The 14,509-nt window shown below is 46.8% G+C and overlaps 2 protein-coding genes across 2 annotated transcripts in view; both read left to right on the top strand.

The window, feature by feature from the left end:
• LOC131562261 (IgGFc-binding protein-like) overlaps positions 1–6,780 on the top strand; it is a 107,412-nt gene extending 100,632 nt beyond the window's left edge. The window contains exons 72-79 of the mRNA XM_058811857.1: positions 635–800; positions 2,033–2,209; positions 3,440–3,564; positions 4,460–4,659; positions 5,211–5,349; positions 5,649–5,777; positions 6,142–6,253; positions 6,593–6,780. Of these exons, the coding sequence (XP_058667840.1) occupies positions 635–800; positions 2,033–2,209; positions 3,440–3,564; positions 4,460–4,659; positions 5,211–5,349; positions 5,649–5,777; positions 6,142–6,253; positions 6,593–6,746 (1,202 nt within the window). The 3' untranslated portion in view covers positions 6,747–6,780. The remainder of the gene's footprint in view (positions 1–634; positions 801–2,032; positions 2,210–3,439; positions 3,565–4,459; positions 4,660–5,210; positions 5,350–5,648; positions 5,778–6,141; positions 6,254–6,592) is intronic.
• A 2,639-nt stretch (positions 6,781–9,419) lies between these two features.
• LOC131562611 (phospholipase A and acyltransferase 1-like) lies at positions 9,420–11,352 on the top strand. The gene is made up of 4 exons (XM_058812434.1): positions 9,420–9,579; positions 10,019–10,229; positions 10,423–10,691; positions 11,072–11,352. The coding sequence occupies exons 2-4, from the start codon at positions 10,112–10,114 to the stop codon at positions 11,192–11,194; spliced, it is 510 nt and encodes a 169-aa protein (XP_058668417.1). The 5' UTR covers positions 9,420–9,579; positions 10,019–10,111; the 3' UTR covers positions 11,195–11,352.
• The last annotated feature ends 3,157 nt before the right edge of the window (positions 11,353–14,509 follow it).

Genomic DNA, 14,509 nt, shown 5'->3' with positions numbered 1-14,509 from the left:
GAGTGTATCATTTTGCATGCTTCCTCTCAAGCCTACTCCAGATAATCCCATTCTTCAGTGTTTGTCAGGACTTCCCATGGCCTATACACAAGTCACTCATGTCAGCTGGACACATGGTACCTCTCTGTTCAAAGCAGAGCTACTCCTGATTTACCACAGCATATAGCTGTAGTGTTTCTGAGTGCATGGTGAAAGTGCCAGGCTCTGTATTTACATGGGCATCTTTCCAAACCCTGGAATTCCAAGTGCAGAAAGCAAATGTCTGTCTGTAGAAATTCCATTTCTCAGTGATCGAGTGGATTGTAAGTGAAGGGCAAAAAGTGGGTGATGCATTCCCTTCGTTGCAAAGCAGTAAGCAGCATGCACTAAGAGCACCCAGGCAGTGATCTCATGTTATATAAAAACTTGTGAAAAATTACTTTTTCATTATCCACATTGCAGAGCACAGAAACTGTGAATACCTGTATGAACATGTTCAGGGCTATGCTCTTATGCTGCATATTAAACCCATGTCATATTACCACCTGCAATCTGAGTCATGACGTGTGGCACTTGGCATGATTTCTACCTCTTCCATACACTCAGTGGCAACAATTTCTGTGTAACAGCTTTTTTTCCTTCTGACCTTGCCTAGATATAAAGCTCGCTACCACCTACAGAAGCAGAGTGGAAGGCTTGTGTGGTGACTTTGATGGGAGATACAGAAATGACTTCAAAAATCCAGATGGTGTTTGGGTGAGGAATGTGAATACATTTGGTGAAAGCTGGAAAGTTCCTCTGAAAAGAAGCTCTCGCCTCAGGTACTTGATTTTCTATTTAATATTCACAGTAAGCACTGCCACTAGAAATGAGTGAATTAAGTCATAGTTAAACTCTAGGAATAACTACACTGTCTCATTTCTCTTATCTTTCTTCTTCCCATTGTTTGTGTGTGTGGGCTTTTCCTGCTCATCACTAAGGTGAACTATCAGTTTGGCCAAAAGAGGGCTGAACTGTCAGTGCATGACTCCAGTTCAGTATCCCTCTTTGGAGTCACAGCCATTACAACTGTCAGGACACAGGGATGAATAACATCTTTGCCAAGCTCATGGTTCCTGAAAGAGATAAATACATGTGCTAGATGGGCCTGAGCGAGTGCAAATCCTGATTCAGTGTCAGTCTTTCCTCTGGAGCACAAAGGTAGCTTTGAAATCCATCAACATAAATTCACAGTTCCTCCCATAAAAGGTTATTAAAGAGTCTGATTTTCTTGCTTTCATGGCTGTCTACTTTGTTTTCTGCCAGTACACAAAAAGGAAGGACATTCTTTTCATGGTGCATGAGCATAATATTTGTGGTCAGGAAAATTCTGTGCTAATTAGTCCATACACAACATTGAAAAAGATTTTTCTTGTTTCCTTGAGGTTCCCTTCCTTCCTTTGTCCCTGTTGCTTTGAAAGCCCTTTGGAAATTGGTTATCCATTAACACATCACTTTTTCAGCATGTAAATGGAACTGTAATATATTTTGGCTATATATTTTGTCTGGATATATTTTGACTACAAAATTTTGCCTGCTATAATAGGAGACAGTATATGGGGCAATGTTGAGCATAAAGGGGCTCTGGAGTCTGTGCCCATAGGAAAATTCTGGCATTTCAGGCATACAGTGGGTTGTTAAGTGAAAGTGAGCATATATCCAAGAAATAAGGCTTTATTCCAGCTGCATCCTTCTGACTAACATTCAACTTTTGTTGAATAGATTGGATGGAGGAGGCAATGGATAAGACATGTATCATTCAGAGTTTGCAAAGAGATAACTACAGATATCCTGTTTACTTTAAAGATCCATAAATCTCTGAAATGGTAGGAAGTGTTCCAGTACATCTTTGATTTGCTATATCTCCTTCTCATTCAGGATAAAACATGAAAGATAAATAAACTTACATTTACACCACAGGCAGAAGTATTCTTGCAGTGCTGCTCAGAGCATTGTACCATGAATGCTGGATGCTCACAGAACACTGATGATTTCATGATGACTTCATTTACAGACGAGATGTCAACTCAGAAAACGAACCTGAGGAGGAACCAGATACAGGGCTTTTCCAAGGTTGCAATGAAAATCAGCTGGAGCAGCAAAACACAACTTCAAAGTGTCGAATCCTGACTGACTTGAATGGTCCTTTTGCCAAGTGTCATTCTGCAGTCCAACCAGATTTCTATTTCACGTAAGTGTCTACTCCAGACACAGTTGTTCTCCCCATTTCCAAAATAATTTTGGCAATAGCTTCTGTCAACAACTATCTTCAGTCATCTGGAGTCTCCAGGCTATTAATAGGAGCTGAGGATAGTAAGTGTCTTTGTAGAACTGGAACCCAGTGATTCCATTATTGATATATTTACATTCCCTTATTTATTTTTAAATAGCTGTGATTATCTTTCTTTCATCTATTCAGCATTTCACTTCTCTGCTAGTTCTACAAAGCAGCTTTCCTCTTTTCCCAACCAGATAAAGCAGCAGTGTTAAGCCTGGAATTTCCAATGTGCTTACAGTTCTCATCCACATTCAGTGAGACTTTAGAACCTGGGTCTATTGGGTAGCAGTTCTAGTTTCATAAAATTTGTATTGTGTTATAACCAAAGGCTAAAGCTGACAGTGATACTTCTTGAATTTTTCACGGAGAAGTACAAAAACCAGATTAGTGAAGATTAACTAACCTGATATCTTGAAGAAAGTTCCCTCTGCTGTGTTTCAAGGTTGCTCTGCCTCCTACATATACGATTCCAACATACCTATGTCTGAGCTGTGTTCATCCCCACGTTCATCTTTCATGCTTCATCCATCATCAGTCACAACTTTGCCAAGTAGCTGCCAGTTTTCTTTAGTTACATAATTGTGCCTAATATTTAAAGACAGATAATGCTCACCCCAAAGTCCCTCTTATCTGGGAGAAGAATGTTAGAGTACTTTAAGCCAAATAAAATGAACCACTATCCATATTCTTAACATAAGCTGTAAGACTTAGCAGCACTAAAAAGTGATGTATAAGCAACATGTATCCTGTAACAGAAGCAGAGGGCAAAGAAGAACTTAATGTGTAAAGTCAGGCAACTGTTTATTACTTTATTAGATTGCATATGAGGAAAACTTTAAATTTAGGGTCACAGTTTAGTAGTGGGCCTGGTAGAGTTAGGTTAAAGGTTGGGCTTGATGATCTTGGAGGCCTTTTCCAGCTTTAATGATGATATGATCCTATTTGGACGCCTCACATAGCAGCAGCAGCTGCACAACAAATGACCTGATCTTTCCAATCACGTGCTTGGGGTATTCCTCTGCTTCCTATCAGCCAGATAGTTTTGTTGGAAAACAAAACCAACTCAGAGTGAGGCAGAAAAGCAGATGAAAACCACCAATAACAAATGTACTGGGAATTAATGTTTTCTCATGTTGCACGTAGGAGCTGCCTGTTTGATGGCTGTGTGGAAGGAGATGAGATCTTGTGTCGCAGTCTGGAGGAATATGTGCTGGCCTGTCAGCAGCAAGGAGTCAGCATGGATGGCTGGAGGCAGCAGACAGACTGTGGTAAGCACAGGAAGAAACAGAAAGTAGGGATTCTACCTACAGGACTCTTAAAATCTGAAGTTTAAGCCTTTTCCTATATCATATCTTCTCAGGAAATAAAAACATGTTGATTCACACTTCACTCACTCTTCACAGTTAAGCACACTTGTTTTTCTGGCCTCTCCTCTGTGTCCTATGCTGACTTTTGTATTTAAACCCCAGCTTTGAGTGATACTTCGGAAATCAGAGCTGTCAACTCCCTGTCATCAGAAGTTTTGTGAATGAAAAGATGTCCCCATTCCAAATGGGACAAAAAGTTTCCGTTTTGGAGACTATCACAAGCTACAAATCTGAAGGCAAAACATTTAATTTCACACTCTCTTTAAATCTACAAAATATTCTAATTATCTTTTTTTTTTTGCCTGTGAAATTTCAAGATTAAAAAAAAAAAAGATTAAACTGAAAACTCAAAACTCTCAGACTAAAAAAATGCTGAAATAAGACTTATAATCATCTCAAACATATTTTTCCTCATTTTATATTTAAGTTTGGGGATTCATCAAACCATGTTTTCCCTATGTCTGCTATGGTTAGATGACTTTGTATTTCTGGTGAAACACAGTTCCCACAGTTGTGGAACAGCTCTGGCATTTGCAGGGATGGCAACCCTGAACATGTGAGAAGTTGTTTTGAGAGCAGTGTATACCAGGAACAAGAGCACAGAATACAAATAGCTTGGATGATGCATTTCCTGACTTTGCAGTGCTTTACTTACAACTTCAGAGCTATTATATATGCATGCACATCTATGTGTGTGTATTTATCATATTGCCTCCTACACAATGGATCAGAAAGGGAATTCTGTAAGGAAGTAACACACAGCAGCCTGGTGTAACTGGACTCCTTATTTTTACAGGAATGTCATGTCCTCCCAACAGCAAGTACAGCGCATGCATGTCTGCATGTCCAGCATCCTGCAACGACCTGACCAGCCCCTCTGAGTGTGAATCCCCCTGTGTTGAAGGCTGTGAATGTCTCCCTGGTTATGTTCTTAGTGGCTTTGAATGCGTGCCTTACAAACAGTGTGGCTGCACATACCTTAACAAATACTATGAGGTACGGTCTCTCTGTGGGTCAGACAGCTCCCACTAAGCAGTATCTTCTCTTGTTAGTTATTTTGACCATCTCCTCATAATCCTCAGCATGTAATTTTGCAGTAGAAACATTAGAAACAAAGAGAAATTGTTCAATAAAATTCTGGTTTCTGGAGAAAGGGAAGAGAGGTCAAGATCTCTTGGTCTCCCTCTGAAATGGCAGACAGCATTTCCACATTGCCTTGCAGGTATGATGTGATCCATCTGCCACTCATCCCAAGCAACAGTTGCCTATTTTTGGTTGCACATGTACCCTGCCTGGGGATGGGATCACATGCCCCAAACTCTTCTTTTACTTTATTTCTTGGGCCATCCTCAAGTTTCAGAGAGCTGCATTAATAAGCTTCTTGCTTTGGTTTTTTTTTACAAACTACTTTAAAAAAACTATCTGCCCTATTGCCATTCATCAGGAAAGCATTGGAGAGAGCATAATGAGGGTTCCAGGGCTACATTCCTTTTTTTTCTGGCTGATTTTATTTGATCTTTTTAAACATCTAACTCCTGTTTTTCCAGATTGGAGAAATATTCACCACTGATGACTGCTCTCAGAAATGCCAGTGCACAGAAAGCTCCACTGTTTTCTGCTCTGATGAAGTGTGTGCGTCTGGAGAAATCTGTGACATTTCAAACTACACTCGTGGATGCTACAGGAGTGAGTTAATTGCTATCACATTGTCTTTAATGCTATGAAGTCTTGACTAACTTTAAAGAACATCATTGGATTAGGGATAGTTGCAAGAGAGAGTCTACAGAAGAAAACCATGCAAGGGATCTTGCTCTGTTGTTTCACTGGAGAAACAGTATTTCTTTCCCTTATTCATGTTGTCAGATACAAGAAACATGCTAAAATACAGGGGGTGTGCAGCATTAGGAGTCAGTTTAATCTAAGCAAGAACAGTTCTCCTCAGGGTTGGATTATCTGAGAGTCAAGTGTTTCTCCTTCTTTCCCAGGTGGCCCATGTATGCCAAATCCTTGTAAGAATGATGGCATTTGCTCTGAAGCTTCCAACAGCACCTCTCTCCACTTCTGTGAATGTTCAGAACTCTACACAGGACTAAACTGTGAGGCTGAAAAAATAGGTAATAAAAATATTCTGTATTTCTCTGTCTCATTAAACACATCATTTTCAAAAATGGATGTTGTTGTGGAGAAGAACCAGGCTCGCTCTTCATTTTCATGATGTAGGTTAGTAACCCAGTGGCTGAGAGCCTGTGATCATCCAAGCAGAGAGAAGGGTCAGTGAATCCTCCAGAAATCCAGTGGAGAGGTACCAGAAAGCAGGACAGCAGGGCTTGGTACAGCACACAGGACCTGGGTCTGACACCACTCCGGAAAGCCACAGAGAACACAAAAAATAACAAACACACAGAAAAGGGTGGAGAAAAACCATTTCTGTTCACAGCATGGTTAGCTTTCAGTGACAGGCTCTTGTTTGTTCTTCAGCTGAAGACCCTGGCACAGAGGATTCCGACTACACCATTGCCATTGTCATCGGAGTTGTGGCAGGAGTAGTTGTTATTGTCATTCTCATCTCCTCTGCAGTGTACCTGTTCAGGTAAGGCTTTTCCCAGCTTGGCTACATTCAGCAAGGACACTTCTTTTAGCACCTGTAAACCTCAAAACTCTCATCAGTCACATACCTGCAAGAGCAGAAAGGAGCCATAGCATTGGGGATCTCTTCTGAGGAATGTGAGGGAAAACTTAACTTTTTTTATCAGGAGTGAACACATCCCATTTCTTTTACACAGGGCATATGCATCACTTATCATAAAACTCTAGCTTCTCCAAAACTCACTTCTGTTCATGCTCACAACATTGTTTGATGTCTCACTATAAATAAGAATTGAAATTAAAATATGTTGTTTTTTGCTTTTTTTTTTCCCTCATTGTACAGAACGAAGAGAAATGTGGATACAGTTGTTATAACAAGGGATTCTTCTTTGAAAGGGTCCAGGGACAAATTGGATGCCAGAGTACGTGAGCAAGATTATGGCTGCATTGTGAACAGTGCATTTGATCAAAATGAATCTTCAAATGCACATCTATAGTTAACAATATTGTTCCTAATAATTTTCCATACTTTTTACTCTGTATATTTTAATCATATTTCTAATATTTTGAGAAGAAATAATAATAAATTTATCATTGCATTTGTTGAAAACCTTTGTAATTGTTCATTTAAAATAGCTCTCAAATCTTACATTGTAGGCCCAAAATGAAATATGTTCTAACTGACAGAAGAGACTCTGTTGTCTTCAAAGGAAGTTTGAAAAGCATAAATTCCAGACAGATTTTGATGGCACAAATGTGTTGCACAACACGACATCCACACCTCGGAGAGATGTACAAACCATAGGCTGATGTGGTCAGAATTCAAACTGAAAGAGAGTAGGTAAAGTTTAGATAGCTGAAAGCAGGTTTAAGTTAGATCTTAGAAAGAAATTCCTTACTATGAGGGCAGTGAGGCACTGGAATGGGTTATCCAGAGAAGTTGTGGATGCTCTATCCCTGAAAGTGTTCAGGGCCAGGTTGGACAGAGCTTGAAGCAATCTGGTCTGATGAAAGGTGTCCCTGCCCATGGCAGGGGATTGGAATGGGATGATCTTTAGGTTCCTTCCAACCCAAATCATTCTATGATTCTATGAACTATTTATAGCATCCCAGGCAGGTCTTCATGACATCTTACCCAAATCCTTCCATGGGGAGGGGATTAGTTGACCAACATGGACACAGTTCTTTATCCCACTTCTAGCAAGGCATGTCCAGCTGGGGAGAGAAACAAGAAACTGAGCTCACCTGAGGACAGATGTAATAAAAAGGATGAACTCCATTCTCCTCTTAGAGTGAAGGGGCAAGAAGCAGGCTTGTCATCAGTCCCCAATCTGTGGGGACTAAATAAGAGCATAATTTAACAAAAACTTTCTGAAGAATGAGATTGTGTCATAACGTCTCTGTGGGGGTCTTTGCAAACTCAGAAGCTGCCACACTGATGAATGTGAGAGGAGCTCTGCATCAACTCAGCCCCAGACCATACCTAGGACTGCCCTACATCAGGAGACCAAAGGCATTTGCAGCAATGCCTACCTACATGCTGTGTGTGAGACCCACCCCACGACAGACCACTCATAAAGCTCAGGGACTAAAGCATTGCCTGAGCCTTGTCCAAGCCCAGAACAGATTAGCAGGGCTATGAGTGAAGCTTTGAGACATAAAGCTCAAGCTCTTGTTTTGCTGTTGCACCATGATTAATTTATTTTAAGGATCCAGATGTTTGAGACTCTGCTATGGCAAACCTGGGGCTGTGCAATTGAGAAAACTTTGGATGTGTGAGTGTGAAGTGTACAGGGAGTCAAGGGGAGCACCTCAAAGGGACTCTGACAGGGCCTCAATCCCAGCTCAAGTGCAGCAAGTGAGACTGCCAGAGTGAGTCCTGGATGGTTGGACAGGAGGGTTTCCTTAACAGGATTTGCTGTTTTTTCTTCTGTAATGCTTGTTATTATTTAATTGCCCTTTTTCCTTTCCCTTGTGTCCCTAAACTCATGTGCACTGTTAGCCAGAGAAGGATTTGCAGTCTCCGTGGTGAGTTAGGTTATTCTGGTCCGTTCAAGAGCACAGCAGCTGTCCATACACACAGGCTACATCTATTTTGGAAAGGGTATGAATAGAAAGGGCCTTTCAACCTCATTACACAACGAAAATGAATCAGTGAGAGAAGCCTACTCGTGCACAAATGAACTGTCAACTTTATGCTGGAATTTCACTGTGTTTATAACACTATCTTTGCTGCCTGTACAGTGGCAGTTTCTACTGCACTCTCGTGCCTGCCACAGCATGATTCTGTGATTGCCCACCCGTGGGTGGGAGCACAGGCCAGTCCCTCCCCTGCAGGATCCCAGCCCAGGCTCCCCCAAGCAACAGGACCCTGCTGTGCCCAGGTAAAGCAGATATCTGGGTTTCCCTGTATATGTTTGTGGTTTTTTCCATACCACAAGAATTGCCTTGGTGATTAAATTTCCATGGCAAATCTTTGCTAATAGTTCAGATTTAAAGAAGGGGATGATACAGAAAGTAGAACAGTTGTTCAATGCTCCTCTGAATTAACAATGTCACTGGAAGACAGAAAGATGGCAAATCTTCCACTGCTCTCATCTTTTATATCAACCAGCTTGCTTGCCTGACTTCTGAAATGCAAGGCTTTAAATACTGCTTAGTTCAACTTACCCAGAGGGCACTTTTCTCATTAGTTTTAGCACACTGTGCCAGCAGCAGTAAAGGAGATGGCTGTACGGGCTCAGCTTATTTCTTGGACCGGGACCCTGGCAGGGCACAATCATGAAATTCCTCTGCTGTCCCAAAGGAAATGCACAGGCCACGTTATAAAAACACATCCTAAAAATCCCTTTGCCCTAAAACTATTTCACTCAGAGCTCCACCTCCTCTGTTTCTCATCACGGTGAAGAGGTAGAACGGCAGCACCCCATTTTTCTCTCGAAAGGTTTCCGGCTGAGGGGTGCTCGCTCACTCACCGCTCGGCCGAGCGGGACCGGAGCCACCCCGCGGCTGGAGGGGCTCGAGGAGCTGCGGAAGGCTCCGGGAAAGTGGCAATGGCGCGTCCTCCTCGGGGACAGGATCGGAATTTCCACGGAACCAGTGGTTTTCGAAACAATCTCGGGAGTGGGAGCCCGGATGGGAGGAACGGTGGGCGGGAGAAGGCGGGGGCGGTGGGACGGGACGAGATGGAAGAGGAGACGGATGGGGTAGCTCTCGGTCAGCGTCGCCCGTGAGCCCGACAGGATCGGAGCAAGCGCCATCTTCATCCTATTTATAGCGGGAGCGGCGGTCCGGGATCCCGGCCACGGCAGCAGCGGCAAAGGCGCCGGGGTGAGCGGGGCTCGGGGGATGCGAGCGGGCGTTCCCAGCAGGATGCGGCCCCTGCAGGCTCTGCCGGGCGGCCGCAGGTGCCGCAGGGCCCGGGCCCGGCCGGGCAGCGCGGGCAGCCCCGGGGAGCCGCGTCCCGGCAACGGAGCGGGCCCGGGCCGGCCCCGGCGGAGCCCCGAGCGGAGCGCGGCCGGGAGGGGAGCGCGGGCACGGCGGGCGGGCGGGCGGGCGGGGGCAGCCGGGCACGGCGGCAGCAGCCGGACGCCCGCCCGGCCCGGCCCGGCCCCGGGCGGATGCGCTGCCTGCGAGCGGCGCCCTTCGCTGCCTCGCCCTGCGCCGGCGGGCGGCAGCGGCCCCGAGCCGGCTCCGGCCCGGCCCCGCTCCGGCAGCCGCTGCCCTCGGCGCCCGCCGCTGACACCCTCCGTGCCTGCGCTCCCGCCAGCTGCCCCTGCACAGCCCTCGCCTGCCCGCTGCGCTCTGCCCTGCGCTCAGCCAGCCCGGCTGCACCTGCACCGCCCCACTGCGCCAGCCCGGCATGGCAGAAGGCAGGAGCGACCCCCAGCCCGGGGACCTGATCGAGATCGACCGGCCAGGTTACCAGCACTGGGCCCTCTACGTTGGGGACGGATATGTTATCAACGTCACACCTGTAGGTAAGGCTTGTGCCGCCTGGCGAGATGCAGAGTGCGTGTTGAGATGCCCCAGGAGCCCTGTCTCCCTCCATGTGCTGCTGCTGGTAGACTCTGTGTGTGTAGATGACCTGTCCAGGAGCAGAGGAAACCCATCTGAGGTTGTGGAGAGTCCAGAGAGGGTCTGCCTGCCTTATCTCTTCCCTGACTTCCCCAGATGAAGGAGCCCCATCTCTGTTGGTGAGCACCACATCTGTATTCACCAAAAAGGCCAAGGTGAAGAAGCAGCTCCTGAAGGTGGTGGTGGAAAATCATAAATGGCGTGTCAACAACAAGTATGACCGCACCCGCACTCCTTTCCCTGTGAAGGAGATCATCCGGCGTGCTGAACAATGGATTGACAGGGAGGTGCCATATGATGTGCTTACCAGCAACTGTGAGCACTTTGTGACCATGCTGCGCTACGGAGAAGGAGTCTCAGACCAGGTGAGTGCCGGGGTGAGCCCTGGGTGCCTCCCAGAGCAGCTCCTGGCTGCTGGCTGTGAGCCGGGCACTGGGACACAGCCTGCAGCCTGCAGGGCACAGCCCAGTGCCAGGCGTGGGCTCCAAAGCAGCGCTGCCTCCCCAGAGCCCCTGGCCCTGCAGGGTCCCTGTGCTCTGGCTGCACCCTGGCAGTGCCCTCTCCCGGGGTGCCACCTCCTGGGGGGACAAACCTGGCTGCTGCCCCTTCTGCTAATGAGGCCCGTGCCTCTCACTGATTTATTTACCCTGAATATCCCTGCTTTTTCTCCATTATCATGCTGGGTGGGGAGTAGACATAAGTGCTCCTCGTATTTCCAACGTGTGTTTTACTTTCCCCTTTATAGGTCACAAAAGTAGTAATTGGTACTACAGCAGCTGTAGGAGGTATCCTTCTTGCTGGCCTTGCCACTGCTGTTGTGAAGAGCTTGTTTGGGGACTCGTCCAAGAGAGAGAGAAAGTACTACTGATGGGCTGTCAGGAAGAGCTCAGAGCAAGGCAGGGGGATCTCCTGGCCATAGCATTCACTGATCAGCTTTTGCTGCACCTGCCATCAAGGCTTCCTAGCAACTCTGCCACCTTTGCTGTAATCATTAAATAACATTAATATGACAATAAATAATTAATATTTAATAAAATAAATTGTCAGAAATACAAACTTTGATTGCCCGAAAATCTTCTTTTATCTAACTTTGCATCCAAGTTCAACTGTTCAGCCTTGGTTTTTCCTGCTATATCTTTAAGAAATAAAAAGTCAGGATTGGCACCATTTAAAGTGACCTCTGGCAGCACTAGCCTGGTTGCCATTTCTACTTTTAGTTAATTTCATTTTATTTCATTTTTGTGGTAGTCTGGGCGCATTTGCACTGGTGCAGGCTTTTCATCCCTATTCATCACTTGGTTCCTGTAGGCTTTTTTTGTATATCTGTGATTTTAACCTCAACTTTCCAGAAAAGTCAAAAAAGTACTGCTGGGGGTTTTCCAGCTGAGGGTCCAAGTAGGTGAGAAATCCCTGGCTGCAATGTCTGCAAAGGAGCAGGCAGGGCATGTGCAGTGTCTTGAGTCTGTACTTGTGCTGCTTAAACTGAGAAACTCCTGGGAGGTCAGAGGGAAGGTCAGGTCTTATAAGCTGTACCCTTCAGAGTTCTACAGGAGTGCTCTGGTTTTGGCATGCTGGTGTTTTGCATGGTTTTTCCCTGCCTAGAAAGAGTTTGCAAATGTACTGAGCCACACCATTTCCTTGTCACAAAGCTGATGTGTGCACTGTCTTGGAAGAAAACTCTTCAGGCTAAGTGTGCTTGATTGTCCTTTACCTGGAGCATCTGCCTGGAGTGTTTGGAAGCAGGTGAGCTGCATCCCACCTGTGAGACACAGAGTCTGTGCTGCTTTTGTTACAGGCAACTGCCTGGCCTGCAGGGACAGGTGAGAGCAGAAGAGCTGTGTGTGAGAGCCTGGCTGGTTTTGTCTGCTCTGAACAGGTTGTCCGGGTTTAACCCCAGCCAGCAGCAAAGCACCAGCTGCCCCTTGCTCACTCACTGCCCTGGCAGCCCCATCAGGGAGGGAATCCAAAGTGTAAAAAAAGAGTGGCTTGAGAAAAAGTCGGTTTAGTAGGTAAACCAAAAGCTTTGCATGCACCAAAGCAATACAAGGAATCAATTCATTGCTCTTTTAAACAGCAGTTTTTCAGTGTTTGAAGTAGCCAAGGCAAAGTATCCAGTTGTATTTTGTACTGCCCTTTGTTATTACATCTGAACAAAGTTCTTAATTTTAACACAGGAAAACACATTACAATCAAACTGAAAGGGAAACTCCTTTCTGGATTCCTGGAAATGGAATTGAAACTTCTGTCATGGATAAGCTATTGAGGTGGTTATACAGAACATCTGAACTTTTCTGCTCTCAGAGCATTCTCTCTGCACACCCTGACAAGTGAGCACCGTGTGAGGGCAGCATACAAACCTCTCACATCTCTACTTCATCCTACAATAAAGAGAACTGGTATTGTTTTATCTGGGGAATTGTCTTGCTGTTTGTGAAAGCTGCAAGATTACCCAAACTGCAGAAGTTTGCAGTTGTACTGAGCATCTCTTTGCACTCAGGGTGATGTTGTTCATTGTGGGCTGCCTTTTCTTGGGGCCTGGTGGGTGCATTGACAGGATTTGGTGGAACACTGCCCAAACCATAAGGTGAGAGTGTGAGGAGAAGCAGCAAAATCCATCAGTTTCTACACTCTGCACTTCTGAGCATTTCTAGGAAATGCTGGCAAGACCTGAGACCTGCTCAAGTTGCCATGGAATAGAGTCAAGGCTGTTCTTTTCCCAGCCACTGAGAGAAGAGCCCTGTGCTGTGCGGCAAACCCAGCACAAGCACAGTGTGTCCCTAAAAATAATGGAATTTGTAGGACATTAAACAATCTGAATGTGGTGCAAATCAGAGGATGAAAACCTGGGCTGATTCAGTACAAGACAGGGAATCCCCAGCATTGTGCACCCCTGAGCCTGGCTCAGGGGCCTCACCTGGTCTTCTTCATTCTGTTTGTAGGTGGGGTAATGTAAATCTAATCCATCAAGTTGGTGCTATAAAGTTTTTTGCATTTACACCAGGCTGTTTGCACTGGCCATTTACATCCTCTCTGGGTTTGGTATTGGTTAACTGGTACACAAGCCAGACTTTAAAGGTTGCTGTTTTACAAGATGATACCCTGCCACATGTATGGGAGCAGTGTCATGTGGAAGGGGCTAACAGTGGGCTTGTTAGCTAAAGGAGCGAGAAGAAGCTGAGAAGTAAGAAGAAGCTGATAAAGAGCTTTCTCTAAGGCTGTAACCAAAGAAATTGAGAGAAGAAAGGTAAGAGTACTTTGTAGCTAGACAAAGCATTTTTAGAAAGTTAGGTGAAGTCACTATAACTTTTCACTAATAGCACAGTATTGACTTATTGTAGCTAATAGTTAAGGTAGAAGAAAAGTAAACAATTAAAAAATGTATAAAAGATCAGCCATGTTCACTAATAAAGTGTTGCCAACTGAGACTACTTGTAGTCTCTCCTTTGTGTCGTGACCGCCTCGACTGCGACAGTGTCAGGGTTGTTGCCTGCCACGGAACAGAAGCACCCCTTGAGGGCAGGGGCATCTGGCAAAGAGGGGGTGGCCCAACTTCCGTGGTGGAAGGACCAGATTTTTCATCCAGCGGTGGTTTTGGCAACCTCGAGAGAAGAGCCTGGAGCAGGCGGCGGGTGTGCCCCGAGGGGCTGGATCCGGGGTAAAGCCGGCAGTGAGCCCGGCAGGGAACACCCAAGCGCCCTGTGCTCCCTTTTTATAGCGGCTAGAGGGGACTTTGAGCCCGGCCACGGCAGCAGCGGGACAGGTGCTGAGGTGAGCGGGGCTCGGGGGATGCGAGCGGGCGTTCCCAGCAGGACGCGGCCCCTGCAGGCTCTGTCGGGCGGCCGCAGGTGCCGCAGGGCCCGGGCCCGGCCGGGCAGCGCGGGCAGCCCCGGGGAGCCGCGTCCCGGCAGCGGAGCGGGCCCGGGCCGGCCCCGGCGGAGCCCCGAGCGGAGCGCGGCCGGGAGGGGAGCGCGGGCACGGCGGGCGGGCGGGCGGGGGCAGCCGGGCACGGCGGCAGCAGCCGGACGCCCGCCCGGCCCGGCCCGGCCCCGGGCGGATGCGCTGCCTGCGAGCGGCGCCCTTCGCTGCCTCGCCCTGCGCCGGCGGGCGGCAGCGGCCCCGAGCCGGCTCCGGCCCGGCCCCGCTCCGGCAGCCGCTGCCCTCGGCGCCCGCCGCTGACACCCTC

The sequence above is a fragment of the Ammospiza caudacuta genome, chromosome 11 (genome assembly GCF_027887145.1).
Source record: "Ammospiza caudacuta isolate bAmmCau1 chromosome 11, bAmmCau1.pri, whole genome shotgun sequence".
NCBI lineage: Eukaryota > Metazoa > Chordata > Aves > Passeriformes > Passerellidae > Ammospiza > Ammospiza caudacuta.
The sequence above is the reverse complement of the archived record's forward strand: the minus strand, read 5'-3'. Positions and strand labels throughout refer to the sequence as shown.